Here is a 19,929-nt window from a genome sequence, read left to right on the forward strand (position 1 = left end):
GTGAGATGGGGGTAGATGATCTCCTGTGATGGCCCATAAATGTAGCCGCTGAAAAAACAAAAGGTGGCTGTTTTATTTATTATTTAATTTGGCACACGTGCACCTCTACAAATAATGGAAAGGGCTTGCGTGTTCGCTGGCGTACAAGCACTTTGTGTTCGGTATTGCTTTGGTTGTGTTATTGACTTCTCAACAAAGCTGTTTTTTTAATATTATTTTTTTGGCATTTGACTTTAGGCAGAGAGAGAGAGAGGGAGAAAGACACGCAGCAAAGGGCCATGGTTGTCTGCTCACACACTGAGCTGCAGATACCTGTAGAATTTTGGAGAGCCGGGTGTTAGTAATGGTGCTGCTTTGAGCTGAGCAGTCATACACATGTCATTACTTCTTGACAATGGCACCTGTTGAGCAGAAGTTGCTGTGGGAGTGGGTTACAAAGGGTGGTGGTAAAATAGACTAAAAGAAACTGCTTCGTGGCGCTTTGATTTTTATCTTAATATATATTAAAAGCAGCCAGAGAAAAGACGCTGCCTGCAGTGAGTAAAAGAGGAGGATTTGAATATTTGAAACAGTAATTAGTAACAGGCCTACCCTCAATCAGTCGTGAGGTTTGAGGGAATTATTTACTTCTGAAAATGCAGGGCCTGTTTAACTTGAAACTGGTATAAAATAGCTTTGACTGCCAATGTGGGTGCCTGGGGTGACTTTAAGTGGTTTACTAGTGTGGGTAAGATAATAGAAAGTTTTGTGGAAATGTATCATGGTTCAATATAATGGCTTAGTGGACTGGGACCAGTAAAAATGTATATTTGGCAAGTTGACTGGCCAATGACAGTGTTTCTACTGATCAGTTCACCTGTGAAGCAGACTGGCTTAAATATACCTTCACTAATAATTAGTTTTTTTTCCCAACAGACAATATTTTCACATGAAATTAACATTTAAACAGTGTGGATATTTAAAATATGAAGGGAAGCCCTGTTTTCTAACTGTATGCAAGGATCTGTACGCAGATAAACTCAGTCTCTCTTTCAAGTGGTAAAACCTGCAGCATGTAGGGTTAGGGGTGAGTCAAGGACAGATAGCATTTACTCAGTTTATTTTAAAGGTTTAGCAACTATTTTTTTATTCTGATTTACCAAGTTATAGAATTATTTAAATATAATCATGTGACATCACATCATGTTTATTTGAAAGAAACAGCATAAATGCAGAACCAATGTGTGAAAAACTGAGTACACACCCTGATTCAGTAGCTTGCAGAACAACCTTTAGCAGCATTAACGTGTAATTGTTTTTGGTATGACTGTATCAGTCTCTGACTTTGATATGGAGGATTTTTGGTCCACTCTCCTTTTCAATGTTGCGTTAGTTCATTGAGGTTGGAATTGAGGTTGTGGGAATTAATTCAATGCGAGATCCCGAACAGCATTGTGAGGTCTGGACCGTTGCAACACCTTGATTATTTTCTTTTTCAGCCATTCTCTTATAGACTTGCTGCTTGTTTGGGATCATTTTCCTGTTGCAGGAAAGTTAAGTCAAGTTTGAACTTTCAGACAGATGTCCTCACATCTGACTGTAGAATACAGAGACTGGGTTATCATGGTGGATTGCAAGGTGATGATAAGCCCAAATCATCACCCCTCCATCACCGTGATGTAGAAGTGATATGGTGTGTTTGGCTTTTACCAAATGTGGCGCTGTTCATTATGGTCAGACACCTCCACATTGATCTCGTATGTCCAAAGGACATTGTTCTTGCAGCTTTGCAAACCTAAGAAGAGACTTTCTCCTGGCAACTGTTCTAAACAAGCCATACCTGTTCAGTCTTTTTCTAATTGTAGTGTTATGAATTAACATTTAACATGCTCACTGAGCCCTGTAGAGTCTGAGATGTCGTTTGTGGGTGTTTTTGCAGTTTCTCTGAGCAATGCACCACCATTTGACGTTTGGTGAATTTGCTAGGACGTCCACTCCTTGGAATGTCATGGTATTAACACACACCTGAACACCACAGACCAGCAAACGGACAAATCTTTTATAGAAGTTGTCACACATGCTGCTGATCAATTAAACAACTGCATTTGATTAGCGGTACTTGGCTACTACTTACCCTGTTAAACTTGTGGAGCAGTAAGGACAAACTTAGGTTTTCACAGAACTGCTTACTGTGTACTGTGAAAACTTAAGCTGGGAAAACTTAAGTTGTATGTCAGCAGGAACTAGGATTATAGCCTTATGTGTGTTTATATTTTGGGTTACTCAGCACAGGTTAGGAGGTTACCACCTTGTTTACCTGTGCTGATTTAGGAGGATGCAGGTGAGGCTGGAGAGACATACGAAACAGATGAAGTGGTGGCTTGCTGCGAGGCTGTCTTTTGTCTTTATTTCAGCTTCCTGTAATGTGTTATTACATTTTTTGTTATTAAATGTCACTTTTTTCTAATACCCCTGCATTAAGACTTGCTTCTTAAACACTCCTTCCTTTGTGGTGTCACATGATATCAACCACCTTCTGTGTGGGATCTGATTATGAAGCCTTGAGCATTTTTGCCTTTGCTTTCTTGGCATTTTGAACATGGATGTGACAAGCAAGGTGTGGACCTGACTGTGAAACTGTTGAAAATGAAACCAGACATCTCCACTTTAGTCCTATTAGCCTTGGACAGATTTCCAGAAGTCTCGTCGTTTGGTCAGATACATCTTTGCCGTTCTGCCATGTTTTTTTTGTTTTTTTTTCTTGGTGAGAAGACACTTTCTACTGGCAGCCCTTTCAATTAAGCCATATTTGGCCAGTTTTTTTCTAATTGTGTTGTTATGAACTTTAACATTTAAGGTGCTAACTGAGGCCTGCTTCTGCATTTTTGGCTTACTTTTAGTCAAATAAATAGAGACATGGTGTGATATGTCACATGCTGTTGTTAATCTCTTAGAATTTAAAGTGGATGTACTTCCTTTTTAGATAGTAATCTGTTGCCGGGCGTCGGTTTAACTCACCTGGTTTGGCAGATGATTGTATGCTGCTAGGCTTGATGTTTGATTCCAACCCAGGGCCCTCTGCTGTGTGCCTTCCCTCACTCTGTCCCCACTTTTCTGTCTGAAACCGTCACTGTTTTATCAAGCAAAGGCAAAAACGCTGCTGTGAGGTTGAGCCTCTGTCATATTTGCATCATCATGAACTGGCGTTGCTGTTAAATTGGTTAATTACTGACTTTCTTCATGCGCTCTATCATGTGATCTTTGTGGCTTCCCGACGTGATCGGTTACACACCAGAGCAGTCAGCTTTTATTTTAATACCAAGAAGGAAAGGATGCAGAGCTTTTGAGCTGAGGTAAGTGTGGGAAAAGAAGCTTGATATACGTTGTGCTTAAATACAACACAAACTTATGAATACGTGGCGATGGAGTTAGTGTTTCCTTTTGTTTGGCTGTCACATGACCATGGTGGAATTGAGCTGAACCGTCCGGCTGCTCGTAAATGTTTCCATTTGGCTGTCTGGCTTTAAGGATTTTATCTGTATCTCTGCGGTTTTAAATAAGAGATGAAGAAGTAGGAAAATGTAGGACTGTAGGAAAACGAGTGGCAGGTTTTTATACTTCATTTTATGTGTCGCCTGACTGACATATCGGTGGGCACGATTTATCAGCTGATATTACTATTGACCTATTTATAAAGGTTGGCTAAACAAACATGAAAAAGGAGAGAGGAGAAAGGCCCTTTAACTATGTTCTGCATCTCGATGTTGCGTAGTTTGCCCACAAGACTGCACTTTGCAACTTTACTGATGGCAGCATGTGTTGGTAACGCTTCAAACACACCACCAGCTCATCCAAGTTAAGCAGAGCGAGATTTTTAACAAGTGTCGATTATGGTTTACCATACCATAGAGCGGGTTACAGCTCATTGAGGTCACGTCTACTTAGATTTTACTGGGAGTTAACTATGTTTGTTTTTTACCTTTTATGATTCAGATCAATCCACATTTCAATTAATTAGCCATAACAGACTTGGTAAAATCAAAAAGGCTGCAAGTAAGTATTGATTTGTGACAGTTTTTTATGTTATATTGTGTTTTCCCAACAAATATTGCCTTTATTTTGTTGATTTATTTTTGTACTTGTATTTATGTCGATAAATCCTTGAGGGCCCAACTTATAAACTGAATAATAGTTAAAAATTTGAAATAAGGGATGCCAATCATGAAAATCATCCCAGCAGTTCAGTGGATGGCTAAAATATCTTGCACTGCACGTACCAGTACTTGGTGTGGTGATGCCAACAATAAAAAAAGCATTTGGAGATCTTGTCAAGTTTGAGTTACAGTTTGATAATGGAGTAAAATATGTTATTCGTTTGATGCTGAAGGTTTTGTGCTGAGTAGATCCACTGTGAATTGTAGCACACATGTAATAAGATGTTTTTAATTTAAATGTGGGTGTTCATCAAGATGGTTCATTAAATGTAAGTGTGTAAGTAATAAAGGTGAGTCTGTTTTTTAGATGTTTTTCTAGAATAATCTTCAAGGGGCGTACTTATCGGTTTTATTATATTAGATATATTAAACGATAAAACTGATGTGGAGATGTTTTTCATAATTAATAAGAACTAGATTTAAACAGGGATGACATCCCTTATCATTATTATTATTATTATTATTATTATTATTATTATTATTATTATTGTTATTACTATTAGAAACAACCAAGTTTTTGTTAACATTACATTCAAACTTTTCTAAATATTTTCTACATATACATTTTTTAAATACTTATTTGTCCACAATATTGTGATAGTCCATATTCATTAAGCTGTAGTATTAGATCCTTACCCCCCAAAATTAGTAAGTAGCTTTCTCCATATTGAAATTTTTAAAACATTACTACAAAACTTGTGACAGTAATGACCTGAAATTTTTTATTATTTCATTTAAGAAGTGTATCTTTCCTCTAGATTTTTTTTTCAGTCAAATTGGTGATGATCAGGTGGAAAAAAAAATTTTTTAATGTACTTTTTGATTTGATGACAAATTAGAAGAAAGGTGGGGTATTATATCATAGATTTACTGATGCAGTCCAAGAACTAGAAAGAAGTGTGAACGAGATATTTGTGTCCAGAAAAGGTTTAAAAACAATCAGTAAATGTGATTGTTTATGAAATGTTTATAAACGACTAATGCAACATACATACATATATAGATTTACTTTTCCTCACACTTTTCTTATGAGCTTCTACATATGATATCTCTAGAAGTTATTTAAAATTATCTAAGCAAAAATTTCCATTTAGCTGACTGTTGACAGCCTTGTGAAAGAAGCCACTGGTGGACTTTACTCTGTTTTTAAAGGTGTCACGAGCTGAAACTTGCTGGTATAATAAAAGTTAAGTAACTGACCACATGAAACCACATGAGATCTCTTATATTAATAAATGAATCTGCAAAAATCCCTATTTAGAACTTTTGTTAAAAGTAAAAAGTAGTCTCCAGTTCAAGTTCCCAAATTTTGCAGATTTGCTACTTCGTAATAATAAATTATTTGTTAATGTTTTTATTTCTGTTTCGCTATGCAGAGACATTTAGTCTGTAATTTGTGAGTTCTGTACTGTTTTGTCACATTATTACATTAATGATCAGTAGATTATATAGCACTGGATGTAATAACACATGTTTCAGCCTCATTACATTTAACATTTCCGTAAGATTATGGCTGAACATAACAAGGAACTCAGTGATTTAATCGGTGTACTTATCGGTTTTATTATATTAGATATATTTAATCATAAGATTGAAAATTGTTATAATTTCTAAGAACCACATTTATCCCAAAAGCATCAATAATAATTTGTATTCATATCATTTTAGGGCTTGTTTGCTTTTATTCACCCTCTGATTTGAGTCCTTAGTAATGAGATAAACGACGTAATGAGTGCAATGATTTTTGTGGATGTTTGCCCTTTGACTTGAATGATTTCTTTTCAACTACATGTAATCAGCAGTTGATTAATTTTGTTTTGTTTTTTTCCTCCTCCATTATCATCCAGCGGTGCTAGAGCAGCGAGTGGCAGCTCTGGAGCAGGAGAGGGCCGAGTTCATCAAACTCAAGCAGCAGCTGGAGGTGGAGTTCAACCAGAAGCGGGCCAAGTTCAAAGACCTTTACATCTCCAAGGAAGGTGTGGATGGTCATAAAACTCTACACAATGTAAAGTGTCTTGTTGGACATAGCTGTGGAGCATCTTTGGCCTTTTAAGCTGTCTGTTTGAATTAAATTCATGCATGCTGAGGTGCAACACTGCCTGGCTGCCTGCTAGCTGGCACGGTGGGAGATTCTTTGAAATTCCCCACAGAGAGACAACACAGGCCTTGTAAATGAATCCAAGGTTCGCAGAGTAGAAAGAGGACTTCTTTTAAAATATATAAACAAATTTTTATCTGTAATAAACTGTCCTGAATAATGAAAAAAGTCTGAAATACACAAGTGTCACATTGTGCATTTTTCCTCTCTCTTCCCATCATTCATTTCATGTCTCACCTCTCTCCAGAGGAGCTGAAGAGGCAGACAGCTGCACTGGAGGACGCCCATTCTGAGCTGAGCTCTGTCCAGACCCAGCTCTCTCAGGCCCGGGCTGAGATAGAGACCATCAAAGCTGTGGCCACTGTGTCAGAAAACACCAAACAGGAAGCCATCGACCAGGTCCGCAGCCAATGGCAGGAGGAGGTGGCCTCCCTGCAGGCCATAATGAAAGGTAAACTGAGCTGATGCTGTGTGAGCAGTGAAAACCTCTATTCCTAATATCATTGCTCTTTTGCTTATTATTCGGGAGGCTATTTACTAGGGATGCACCGATCCCGATACTGGTATCGGGTATCGGGGCCGATACTGCAAAATGTGTGCGTACTCGTACTCGTAAAAGTCAACCGATACCATGAACCGATACTAATGTAGCCCGGATGGGAATTTGGGAGTAGATAATCATAATTCCCATGGACTTGAACGCCACATAAGGTGTTCACAGTTCACAGAAGAGAACGGCATGGAGAGATGCACGAGGTTAGCTGAACCAAAGTGAGAGACTCGGCTAGTTTTACTGAGGTTAACTAGCACAAAAGAGTGTGTGACTAGAAAGCTAACCGTGTGAGAGCTTCGCAACAGAGTGTGGGTGAAGTGACTTTTTGTTTCAACGGTCGCACCACCGTGGAAAACTGTGTTTCCAGCCATGACTGCCGAGGCTAAAGGCTAGCCCGGACTGCTTGGTTGCGCCACGGAGGCAGGACTGTCGGAGAGCTGGACAGTGACTCGCTAACACACTGTAGCAGAGACAGCATCGGGTCCGCAGGGAGTGGATTTAGTGTGGGACTGGTGAACGGCGACCTACCGAGCAACGGAACTGTAAGTCAGACTTTTGTGCTCTTACTGGGGAGAAGAGGATTTTTCTCCATCGTCCGGCGTGAGCAACAAACAGGCCTGCAACAAGTGTGAATGTGAGTGTGTGTGGGGCCCATGTGTGAATATTGTATGTTTAGTGGATTTATATAACGTGTTTTGGAGTGTATATTAGTGAGTCACTTACCAAAAGGTGATAACATAAGTTGGGTTGTTTAATATAATTTGAAAGGGAATTATTTCATTTATACAGTGTATTTCATTTAAGGTTAAGGAATTGGAATATCATTTGAGTTTAAAAAAGGGATGTGTTGTACAGTATTTGTCTCTGCCCTTACGTTCAGTAAACGTTTCGTTTGTGTTAAAGAGTTGTCTGGGGTCGTTTCTTTACTACTGGTTAAGTTTAACTTGTGTGTGGTAGAAGTATCGGTTTTTGTACTCGGTATCGGCAAGTACTCAGATCCAAGTATCGGTATCGGATCGGTTTGAAAAAATTGGTATCGTTGCATCCCTACTATTTACTTAGATTGATAGCACTATGAATATATTCTCTAAAAGATTGTTTACATTTAAGTGGTGTGATCAAAACATTTCTGAAGGCAGGTCCAAAAAACAAAAACAAAAGCTCTACCTGATTTAAAGTTTGATTTCACCTTCGAAGTCCTCTTCATGTCTGGTTGGCTTCCAGTGAAGCTTCTATTCATAGATCAATCCCTGGAAGTCCACTTGTCGCTGTGCAGACTGGGATCAACTTATGTTTCAAAGTGACTCGGTCTCCCCCTATGACTCTGTGATTTTCAGTCAACGAGTCCACAGTTTGCAAACCACGTGTTCGATCATCAGGTTATGCACTGTGAATTCATCCTCTAAGTTCAGATTGTCAACATGGACTTCTACCACAAGATCTAGATTCATGATTCACGTTATGCCATGTTATGCTGGCTCAGACTGCATTGAAAGAATTTTTTTTTTTGGGGGGGGCATACTAAAACGATTTTTACTCACCAGCTGGACTAGAGGAACAAGTATAAGGCCACACACAACAAAACTTCCACTGAGAGTATTAAAACTAAAATCCCTGTTGCAAACCACCTGCAGTGTCCTGCAGGTTTTAGATATCACCCTGGGTCAACACATCTGATTCAAGTGTTTAGTTCATAACCAAGCCTCTGGAGAACTTCAAGACATGCTGAGGAAGTAATTTGACCTTTTAAATCAGCTGTGATTGGATCAAGGTCACATCTAAAACCTGCAGGACACCGGCCCTCGAGGCCTGGAGTTCCCCCACCCCTGTACTAGAGCGTGATCTTTGGTGGTACATCAGACACTTTTTAGTCAGGCAAGGCTTTGACTTTGACTTTTTGATCATATCTCAAACAAATTAAAGTGAGTATATCTGCAGTGTGCAGGGAGCAGCCTGTGCATGAGAGCTGTGCATGTAATAGGAATAAAGATTAATGTAGAATAACATGACCTGATTGTAGTGCAGTCACAGTGGGGTTATTAACCGCTGCTCCAAAATGAAAATTAGATGATATAATCAATGCATAAACTCAGTCTCGATGTGCTGTTGGTCACAATTAGCACTCCTAAAGTTTTGTGGAAAATTTTAAATTTTTGTTTTAATCTTTGACTTGACTTTTTTTTTTTAGTTGTGAAGTAAATCTAATCGATTTAATTCAGTTTTCTTGTTTTTAGCACTTGTTGATTTTTGCTGATTTTAAACATAAAACAATGTCGAAAATATTCATTATATGTATGTTGGAATAGATCTTTTAATACGACGTAATATCGATACATTTTTAACCTTTTTAACAGTTCATCTTTAGTAATTGTTACTGCTGCAGAAGTATTAAAATGTCATTAATAGTGAGGCAAGTTCCTATTGTCCATTGTACACACCAAGAAAAAACATGTAATTTGAGGAACGTCTAGTTGTGCTTCAATAGAGCTTTTAATTTAGCGCCTAGATGGATCCAACGTGAGTTGCACTGAAAGTTTGTTCGATTTTGAAGTAAATTGAACAAAAACAGTACTATCGGCATGCTGAAATAAGCTTCAGTAGATCCTCTGAATATCTGTGATTATGAATGAAGCTGTCCTGTGATCATCTGTGCAGCAGTAAAGTGTGAATGAAAGCTGTTAACTGTGAAAACACTGCATACTTATGGTAGGTGTGCTTAATGTTATTAAAGAGGGAGGGACTGAGACTTCAGGTAGGTAATGATCATGTGATTTGTAAAGGCATGAAGAGAGTGGCGTATAAAAGCTGCTTATTCATGAGCAGATTTTTATAACTAGTGTCCTTACTGATGCAACACCCAAAAGATTTGTGTCAACCCCTGGAACTGAACCAGGGACCTTTACATTTGTAGACGAATATTTTAAACCACTACACTCCATCACTCCGGTTGTTCCAGGGTTTCTCCCTTACTTTAACACGCTATCCTGGGAAACTCATTTTCAAACTTTATTTGGAATAATTCTAATACACACAACCATAAATTTGGTGTTCTTTTCTAATGTTACCCAAGCTGCCAGGGTTTCCATGAAACACAGACTACACACACACACAATCCATACACTGCATACAATTTCAACTCATCTGTCGCCTCAGCCTGACTGAAGTGGTATGTGTGCAGCTCATCTGTACACAGGCAGACAGACCAGTTAGACTAGGCTTGCTGTCTCAGCTGTTTGTTCACTACATTAACTGTGAGGTCACAGTGAAAGCATAACATAAACAAATGTGAATCAGGAACTATTGATTAAAAAATATTTTTTGTCTTTGTGTTGCCAGACAGCTCTTTCTGATGTGGAACTGTTATACTGTTCAGTCTCCTTGGATTACAGCAGTAATTTAACGTTTCAGCTCACTTAATTTGCTGCTTCACAGCTGATTTCTTTGATTTATTATGTCACTTTTGACATTTGAATCAATGAGGTAAAACCAGAAAGTCGTATTCTGGTTTTCGTGTTCTGTCAAGCGAAGTTCCACTTTTTTGTTAAAGGATTCTGGTGGCCTTAAAAATGGCTGTAAAAGTTACGTAGGCATAATAAGGTTTCATGATAAGGTGTAACTGCCTCTGTTGATGGTGCTTGTGTCTTACTGAAGAACACCCCGGGCAGTCCTTACAAAATAAATTCAACAAATATGATGACATTGCACCTCATAGAACCAAATTTGCACATCAGTAGTAAAAACCATTCAGAAATCTCCTGCTGTCTTTCATCATGTCATCATTGCTCTGTATTCACACTGGAAGCATGGCCAAAGTCTGTGCACTAACAACTCCTGAAACTACAGGAAGTGATCTTCAGACAGTGTTGGGGATGCTACTCTAAGAAAAAGGATGTTATTTATACATAATTTGTTACTTTTTAGTGCACTATTAACAAATTTAGAAAGCTTACACAAAAAACTTACTCTAATATATATATAATCAGATATAAACCTGGTGTATCTTAAAACACAAACAGACACACACAGGATCTTTTTTTTTTTTTTAGAAATGCATGATCCTACAAGCCTGTTCCTCTCTGCTTTGTCACCTAAAGAGGTCAGCTGAGATCAGGTGACTGTACTTCACACACACGCACAATAATACATCCGAGTTTCTAGCCATCTTTGCAATGCAAGTAAGAACATAACTGCTTAGCGTGATTAGCGAATTGAGTGCAATAGTGCATTACACCATTCACTGCTGATGACCGATGTTTCCTGCAATATAAAGGCAGTCGGCCTGTGAATAGACAGTTAGGTGAGCACTGTCTAAAAATGTCACCTGATTCTGAATGATAAAACTGACCTTTGCACTAGTTTTTTACCAGCATTAAGATGGCATAGTGCTACAATTTGTGTTCACTGCACCTTCTGACATGCGTTAAAGTTATGTTAAGAACCCAGGTTTTATGTGAAAAGCTTGCGTTCAGTGACATGCAGTAAGATTGTTTTAATTGCAAAGTTTTACACTTGGGAAAGCACTGGGAAAGTGTAAAGTGTATTTTAAAAGTAGATCCAACCGTATATGTTGGTATAGAGCTAAAATTTTAAATTCAACAGACACATCTTTTGGTATATCTTGCTAGTATTGGGTGGTACTTGGTTTGTTTGGAGAACTGCCTTAAATTTTCATGGCACAGGTTCCACAGAGAGCTGGAAACATTCCTCAGAGGTTTGGTTCATATTTACATGACAACATCACACAGTAGCTGCAGATCTGTCGGCTGCACATCCAGGATGCGAGTGCCCACCACATCCCAAAAGTCCTCTATTGGACTGAGACCTGGTGACTGCAGTGGTCCTTTGAGTATGGTGAACTCCCCGTCAAGTTCAAGAAACCAGTTTGAAATGAGTTGTACAAAACAAGGGTATTATAGACTTTATGTAAGTGAATTTTAACTAGTTTAAGACAGTAAACCAAAAAAATAGTTGAAAGATTAAATGATTTAAAAAAATAAATGCAACCCTAAAAATCTTTTGTCTATTTGTTTATCATGAATAACCATCACAAAAACATTTTGAAATGAAAATTATCCCCCACCTATATCAAAAATGTTGTTCCTGTTTTTATGTATTCACGCTTGACTGCATCACTCGATATGGATGTGCTATTGTTCGGTTTCATCGCCTGCTTCCTCTCCTCTCCCCGTGCAGACACGGTGTGTGAGTATGAGGTCCAGTTCCACCAACGCCTGGAGCAAGAGCGTGCCCAGTGGAACCAGTATCGCGAGGCGGTGGAGAGGGAGCTGGGCGAGCTGAGGCGCCGGCTCTCCGAGGGTCAGGAGGAGGAGAACCTGGAGGATGAAATGAAGAAAGTATGTCTGCTACGTGCATTTTTCAAAGTTTTGTCTACTCCCTTAAATAGAGAGCTGTTATTTTCTGCTAATATGGAATCTTAACTTTCTGTTTCTTAAGTTTGTTTGCTTCCTCTCAAGTTTCCTTCCCAAAAATAAATTTAAAAAAAATACAAGATGGATACCAGAGAACAGAACCCAATGTCCCAGATGCTCCGGCCAGCTGGACTCCTTCCTGTGTCTTAAGCAATACTGAGTCTTGCAGGCCGATTCCAAAATTCATATCAGAGCTTTCAAGTTTCACACTGCTCATGGCTGGGACTGTGTCATTTGTTGTCAGATGCATTTTTAACTGTGTTTCATTGCCAGGAAGAAAAATTCATCCAAACGGTAACAGTACAAGAGGGTTTATTTTCACATGCTGCAGTTTTGACTGGCTGTCTTAAAGATCTGCCCGTGCTTAGTAAAAATGGAGCGAGGACTGCTGGCCCTCTCCCTCACCCATGTTCTAAGAGACATCTTAATTAAGACAGGGATACATTTTTACAAACAGCTCTCAAGATCTGTGCTGCTGTTGTGATTTAAACTAAGGAGAAGTTTTATTAAGCAATTTGTAGCTGCAGAGGAAGCTGTGAAATCTGATAAATATCTCCTAGTAATGTAAGTTCAGTCAATGAGGTGAAGAGTCGGCAATAATTCTTCCTTTATTGTTACAAGGTTTTGGTTAACGGTGCAGATGAATGTGTGTAAAATCTTTTTTTGAACATTACAAATATGATAACATATATTTTAATGTCCTAATTATCCCACAAAACTTTGTGACTTCAGAGGAATAACATCCCGACTGGGGAGTCGTGATCATCTGAGGAGCTCATGATTGCAGGAACATGCAATTTTTGAATTATTGATCATCTGGTTGGATCAGATTATTAATCAGATTATGAACACATCTGCTTCGAGCCCTTAAATGTCTAAAAGCTGAGGAGCTGAAAATAACTAAAACTCAAAGAGCTGATCTATTCGAACAAATTAAAGCTAATTTTAAATGACCTGGAGGTGGGTATGTTTTCCTAAAATATTACTAACTGTGTTCTTTAGCTTGATTAGGGATGGGTATTGATAAGATTTTCACGATTACGATTCCATTTTCGATTCTGTTTAACGATTCGATTCTTTATCGATTCTTTTTTTAAAAAGGAGAACACTAAGGTCGATTAGCTTAGAACTTTGTTTTATATCTTCTCTTTGAACAAGATAGAAATTTAGGAGTAACATGGCCTTACAAACCCAACAGTGAGATCTTAAGAGATCCGCAGTCTACGGCTCTTCAATGGGGTGTCACAGGGTCCCCAGGAAAAAAAATTGTAAATGTAAAATAATAAAATAAATATTCTTCTGTAGCAATAACAAAGTATAACGTAAATTATTCTGTAGCAATTACACAAGAAATATCCAGTAATGTCCCTGCCTACAATTAAACACATTCACTTACCGAAAATCGGGGGCATCTGCTGTGGCAAATGGGTGCAAGCCTTTGACCACAAACTTAGTCACTGCTCGGTGACATTCGTCTATCCTGGCCTGAAAGGAGACGCTACCGGTAGACTGCAGCGAGAACTGCCAACCAGACTCTGTCTCTCTCATCATGGTCACCTAAAAGCAGCGCACAGTAATGGCAGGTTTTGTAATAAGGCAGATCGCGCTAACATAATATGCACTGTTAGCTGATTATTTACCTGCTGCATTAACGGGAGAGGACGTGCAAACGTTACCGCTGCTGCTGGATTGAGATTCACGAGTCCGGAGCGGAATTAAAAACACGACATTCATTTAAGGTCATCGCGTGTTTTGTGACCAAATGCTTTTGCATATTCGTAGTGTTTCCTCCCTTAAATGAAATATCTACTTTGCAAGTATTGCAAGTTGCCCTGTTGTCATCCGTTCTCGTAAAGTATAACCAAACTTTTGAGCGTTTCCTGCCAGCGACGCTCCGCAACGTGGTGACGTCATTCGGGGCGACTGGAATCGATAAGGGAATCGTTTGCAAAAATGGCAAACAATTCCAAGGAATTGAAACGGTGGGAACCGGTTCTCAACAAGAACCAGGTTTCGATACCCATCCCTAAGCTTGATACAAATAAGCTGATGTTTTAGGCTTTAATTCCATTGAAGTTCATGAATTTAGGTATTGTACTTTGTATTTCATGTTCATTGGGTATTTTTTCTGTATTGTGTTTTGTTCGTGTGTGTTAAGTGTCTGTGAAACTGCTGTGGATTGTACTGTCTGTGCCAGGACAGTCTCAGGAAACAGATTTTTAATCTCCAGACTCTTATTATCCTGGTTAAATAAAAAGCTTAATAAAAACATATGCCATTAGAAGACCAGAGTGGGAAAGTGCACGTTTTAAAGTTGGCTGGTTTGTCATTTACTGACGTGTTCTGTGAACGAGGAATTAGTACCAACTGGCAGCTCTTTTTAGGAGATGCTTTGATGACTTTCAGGTTCATGATTTACCAAATTGAACAAAAATTTATCAAAATAACAACAAAAAACACCTTAAAAAAATTAATCATCCAGCCTCTCAACCTCCATCTCTGGTTCTTTTTTTTTATCATATATCAGTTCTATTTTTATCTTTAATGCTGAAGAAGAATACAGATCTAACTAAAGATCTGCTGGTTAATAGTTGTTGTTAATAAATGTTTCCAGATGTTTCCTTGTGTGCACATTTATAATTATCTTATGCAAATTATTTTGAAGGCCCAGGAGGATGCAGAGAAGCTGCGTTCAGTAGTGATGCCCATGGAGCACGAGATCGCAGCCCTGAAGGCCAAACTGGCCACAGCCGAGGAGAAGGTGAAGGAGTTGGAGGCCTCGAAGGTTAGTCAGCAAGAAATCAGTGCTTTTGTGTTTTGGTTTGGTTTTTTGGGTTTTTTGAAAAATAGGTTTCAGTCTCCCATGAGGCGGAGAATCGCAAAGATTGTAATAAAGACATTAATAACAGTTTATTTTTAAGCTGTGAAATAATTTTTAAATAAGTTTGGGGAAAAAAAGCACAGACTTTGGGTTGTTAAGATAACAGAGAATTGTCGCTTTAAGTAAACTCTGCATGTGCGTAGCTGGACATCTTATTAAGCACTCTGTAAGTGAATTTAATTTTAAAGGGCTCATTATGTCATAAGCACAGTTTGGTTTTTAAACCAGTTTATCTTCAGTATTCAGTATTGAGGGTGTTCTTCAGTATTTTCAGTATTGGCTGGTTGATTAATCGACTGAGCGTTTTTGCTCTCACTAGTCGGCAATAGAAATAGTCTGCGGTTAAAAGAATCATTCATACTTTAAACATGAGATGTGAAAGACAGCTGTGCAAATCAGGGCGGTGCTGCAGTAAAGTGATGCAGCTTGTGAGTGGGTGTATGTCAGCTGTAACTGCTCGACCGGTATGATGCATAACCAGTCTCAGCACAGATGTGTAGACGCTAATATACAAGGAAGGAAGGCTACTGCTGCTGCTAGCACTGCTAATGTTGACTAGCCTAGGCCAAACTATTATACAGTTTTTATATAAAATACAGTAATGGACTGTGTGCGTGTGTGCTATCGTATACATGGCACAGCAAATTTCAGCGACATTTAAAATACTGTTTGATTAGTGACGTTTTTGATTAGTTGTCTTAATGGCTAATATTTATGATGGCAGTGTTTGACCTCGTCTTTTCTCAGTGTTTTCAGACTGATTGATTTTGATTGGTTTTTTCTTTCGTTTTAATGGCTAAATACGTTACTTTGGAGTGTCCCTAATTTGGCTCACATAGAAAGTGAGAGTTTTATTTCAGCACTAGCAAAAAGAGAAATGAAATTGTACAGCACCTGTAATAAGTACTCAGCAGTCAAAGGTGTGAAAAAAAAACATTTAAAAAAAACAACTGACAGTTGAAATTTTCATACACAGGCTTGGCTGTGGTTACTGTATGACTACTGTACTCTTACTTTTCACTGGCTCTGCAGTTTCCACTGAGTCTATGGAGTATTTCAGCTTCTTATGGTGGACGATGTAATTCCAGTTTATTTGAGCCCAGTTTATCGCCCAGTGATGCAGCTGTTGTGTCTCTGTGGGTCATCCTAGCTTTACTCTTCTCACATCTGTCGCAGAGATTCAGGGAACAGAAGTTACTGATTCAGGACAAAAAGAAAAATCCCTATAGCTTTCGAAAGTGTTTGAAAGGGGGGTGAGAATGCTGAAAAACCAACACGTTTCTCACCCAGTTGAAGAAATGAAGCTCCATTTCTGCTGGATATGTCCGCTGACAACAGCGAAGCTTCAGTTTGTAGATTTGAATTTGTTCTCACAAAACAGACAGTCATCATGGAGCTGAGTAAATTCACATTTATTTCAATTTGGTAATTCAGAGTGCTTTACAGAGAAGATTACATAAATGAACCCACAGATTAATGAAGAAACATAATCATGAATAAAATATAACAAAGGGTTAAAACAAATAAAAATGAGGCACAGTTTCTTGATAAATCACTTTAAGTAGTGAAGTTTTGGTGTTCAGCTAAAATTGTTGTAACCTTACATTATTAGACTCTCAGCTCCTGTTTATATTCCAGGATTTTTTTTATGTGCTGACAATTGTATAAATGATTTTTCTCATTGTCTTTCACAGGTCAAGGAGCTCAATCACGTTCTGGAGGCTGAGAAGTCGTGTCGTACGGACCTGGAGATGTATGTCGCTGTGCTGAACACGCAGAAGTCCGTCCTGCAGGAGGATGCGGAGAAACTACGGAAGGAGCTTCATGATGGTAATTTCCTTGTCTTGCTAAAGGCAGGGTGGTCCCCAGTCATTAAAATGTTCTGAAAAGACATTTAATAATAAAAGGCTTTAAAAAATTGTCAAGTATTTTAGATCAAGTTTGGAAAGGTGTTTTTTTTTTTTTTTCATGCCTATTTTTCTGCACACAGTGCCGCTTTAGTCGCGACTGCATCGTTAAGACAAACGTGCTTTTCTGGAAACGAGCTAAACTCCAGCAGCAAAGCACCGAATCGTGATTAACCTCTCTCAAAAACAGCGCTGAATGATTTAGTCTGCTGTAATTAGATGTGCAGGTCTGGACATATCAGCAGGACAACTTAAAGGTAACATTAAAAAAAATTCATGAAGTTTACCTGGTTAAAATAATAGTGGACTGTCTCTGTCAGTGTGTTTTTATATATGTAAAACAGTAGCAGTAGCCTAATAACCTACACTCACTGGACACTTCATTAGGAACATCTTGTTATTTCTGGGTTGGACGCCCTTTTGTCTTCAGAACTGCCTTAATTCTTGGTGGCAGAGAGCAACACAGTGTTGGAAACACTCCTGAGAGATTTCAGTCCATATCGACGCTGCACATCCAAGATGGTAATTGCTCATTCCACCACATCCCAAAGATGCTCTGTTGGATTGAAAGCTGGTGACTGTGGAGCTCATTTGAGTACAGTGAACTTACTTTAAGTTCACTGCATTACCATGTGTAATGGGTACACTATGGTCAAAAAGGCATAGACATGGTCAGTAATGGTGTTTAAACGATGCTCAGAAAATATCCCCCACATCATTACACCACTAACAACCTCAACTGTTAACACAAGGCAGGATGCATCCATGCCCCATGTTGTTTCCTACAAATCCTGACCCAAACATCGGAATGTCGCAGCAGAAATCGAGTCTCAACAGACCAGCCAACATTCTCCCGTCTTCTATGGTCCAATTTTGGTGAGGCATGTGAATTTTAGCCTCACTTTCCTGGGAGAGGCATGCAGTGGCGTATTCTGCTGCTGTAGACCATCTGCTTCAAGGCTTCAGGTTTATTGTGCATTCAGAGATGCATTTCTGCATACCTTGGTTGTAACAAGTGGTTATTTGAGTTACTGTTGCCTTCCTACCAACTTGAAGCAATCTGTTTTTTGTTTGGTTTTTTTCCTGTATTTTTGCCCTGAGGACTACCACTCAATGGATATTCTCTGTTTTCTGCACAATTTTCTTTCAACCTAAAGATGGTTGTGTGGTAAAATCCCAGCAGATCAGCAGTTTATCAGGTACTCAGAGCAGCCCATCTGGTTCAGAGTCACTTAAGCCAGCTTCCTTCCTTATTCTGATGCTCGGCTTCAACTTCAGCTGATCATCTTGACCATGTCCGCATGCCTACATGCATTTAATTACTACAGAGTGATTGGCTGATTAGATATTTTCATTAACAAACAGTTGAACAAGTGTACCTAATGAAGTGGCAAGTGAATATGAGTTGTTATGCTATGTCTAAAAAATACAAACTTCCCCAGTGCTCATACTCAGCGAGCGGTCAGTTGATGACAGAGGTGACAAAACCACCCTCTTAATTTTTCCTCCTTTTACCGTAAAGAACAATACTCAGAAATGTTCATGAGTCATCCACTTTATAAAAAATGATAAATAGCCTGAGATGTCTCTTCAAAAATAAAATAAACCGCAGTAATATATCTCAGCTTTTCCACATTCAATGACTCTGCTCTAAGTGTGTGCACATTACAACTGAGAGATGGAGTGGAAAAGTGGAAAACCTTCCCATGCAGAGTTTTTGGATGACTCCAATAATTTATCTTATTCATAACTTCACTGCAACTTTCACGCTTAGCAAGGCCATCCAGCTGGAAGGCCAACTCTGATCCTCTCATAGGCCGGTTCTGGCCCCTGGACTGCTTGTTAGACAACCCTGATTTAGTGCTTGCAGTACAACGATGGAAACCCTGAACAAGATGAAGCGGAAAGCTTTTCTAGCCAGGCTACTCGTTGTTGTTGCTTGAGAGTTATGATTACTCTCTCTGGTTAAAGCTGGTGCTTGGAAATACTTGCAGAGCAAACTGTGTTGTAGCTTAAAGGTGTTCCTTTGTTTGCTTTTCACATTAATAAACGTTCACAAGCTCCTTTTACCATTGTGTTCATTTTGAACTGATGCCAGTTTGCATTTCCATTGCAAATTTGGTTTTAAATTTGATTTAAAACACCAGTAAAAGGGTTTTAAATGTCTTATATATTACTTCTTTATAGCTGCAGACTCTGTGGAGGACGTGTGTGTGTGTGCATTGTGTTCATGTTTAGTCTGCAGCTCGAACTTTGTCTTTCGCCTTTCTCTCTGCTGTTTATGACCTCAGTCTGTCACAAGCTGGAGTTGGAGCGGCAGCAGCACAACCAGCTGAAGCACACATGGCAGCGAGCCAACGACCAGTTCCTGGAGTCTCACCGCCTCCTTATGAGGGACATGCAGAGGATCGAGAGCGTGCTGTCATCAGAACAGCTCCGCCAGGTGGAGGAGATGAAGAAGAAAGACCAGGTACATAACATAACCTAACAACAGTGTCAGCTCTGCAGATAGTTTAAAGAGGCTTGGCTTTCCACTTGGGAAGCGTAATCGTCTCTGCAGTGGTTAGAGTTAATAAAATTATTGGGTTTATCTGCTGTGGAAGTGGGGAAAGGCCAACCAGGCCAGAAAAAGTTGCCAAGAACAAGAGTGTTCACAAACTGTGGCTCAGAGGACTGAAAAAAGCCAAAATCACGACCTTTTAAAGGAGATCTTTTATGCGTTTCCTTATTTTCTGTTAAATATATACAGTTATAAATCTGCATGCTGATGTTAAGCATGGCCAACATTTCAAATAATGAGGCTCAGATTGCTCTAAACACTCAGTTTCAGGCAGTTTGTTTCAGAGAGAAGATAAACTGAGCGTCTGC

At 39.0% G+C, this 19,929-nt stretch overlaps 1 protein-coding gene across 2 annotated transcripts in view; it reads left to right on the forward strand.

Moving 5' to 3' along the window:
• rabep1 (rabaptin, RAB GTPase binding effector protein 1) overlaps positions 1-19,929 on the forward strand; it is a 50,316-nt gene that overhangs the window by 1,706 nt on the left and 28,681 nt on the right. For both annotated transcript variants that reach the window (XM_031750292.2, XM_031750293.2), the window contains exons 2-7: positions 6,041-6,169; positions 6,539-6,742; positions 12,038-12,198; positions 14,939-15,058; positions 16,849-16,984; positions 19,353-19,531. In XM_031750292.2, the coding sequence (XP_031606152.2) occupies positions 6,041-6,169; positions 6,539-6,742; positions 12,038-12,198; positions 14,939-15,058; positions 16,849-16,984; positions 19,353-19,531 (929 nt within the window). The remainder of the gene's footprint in view (positions 1-6,040; positions 6,170-6,538; positions 6,743-12,037; positions 12,199-14,938; positions 15,059-16,848; positions 16,985-19,352; positions 19,532-19,929) is intronic.

The sequence above is a fragment of the Oreochromis aureus genome, linkage group 10 (assembly GCF_013358895.1).
Source record: "Oreochromis aureus strain Israel breed Guangdong linkage group 10, ZZ_aureus, whole genome shotgun sequence".
Classification (NCBI taxonomy): Eukaryota; Metazoa; Chordata; class Actinopteri; order Cichliformes; family Cichlidae; genus Oreochromis; species Oreochromis aureus.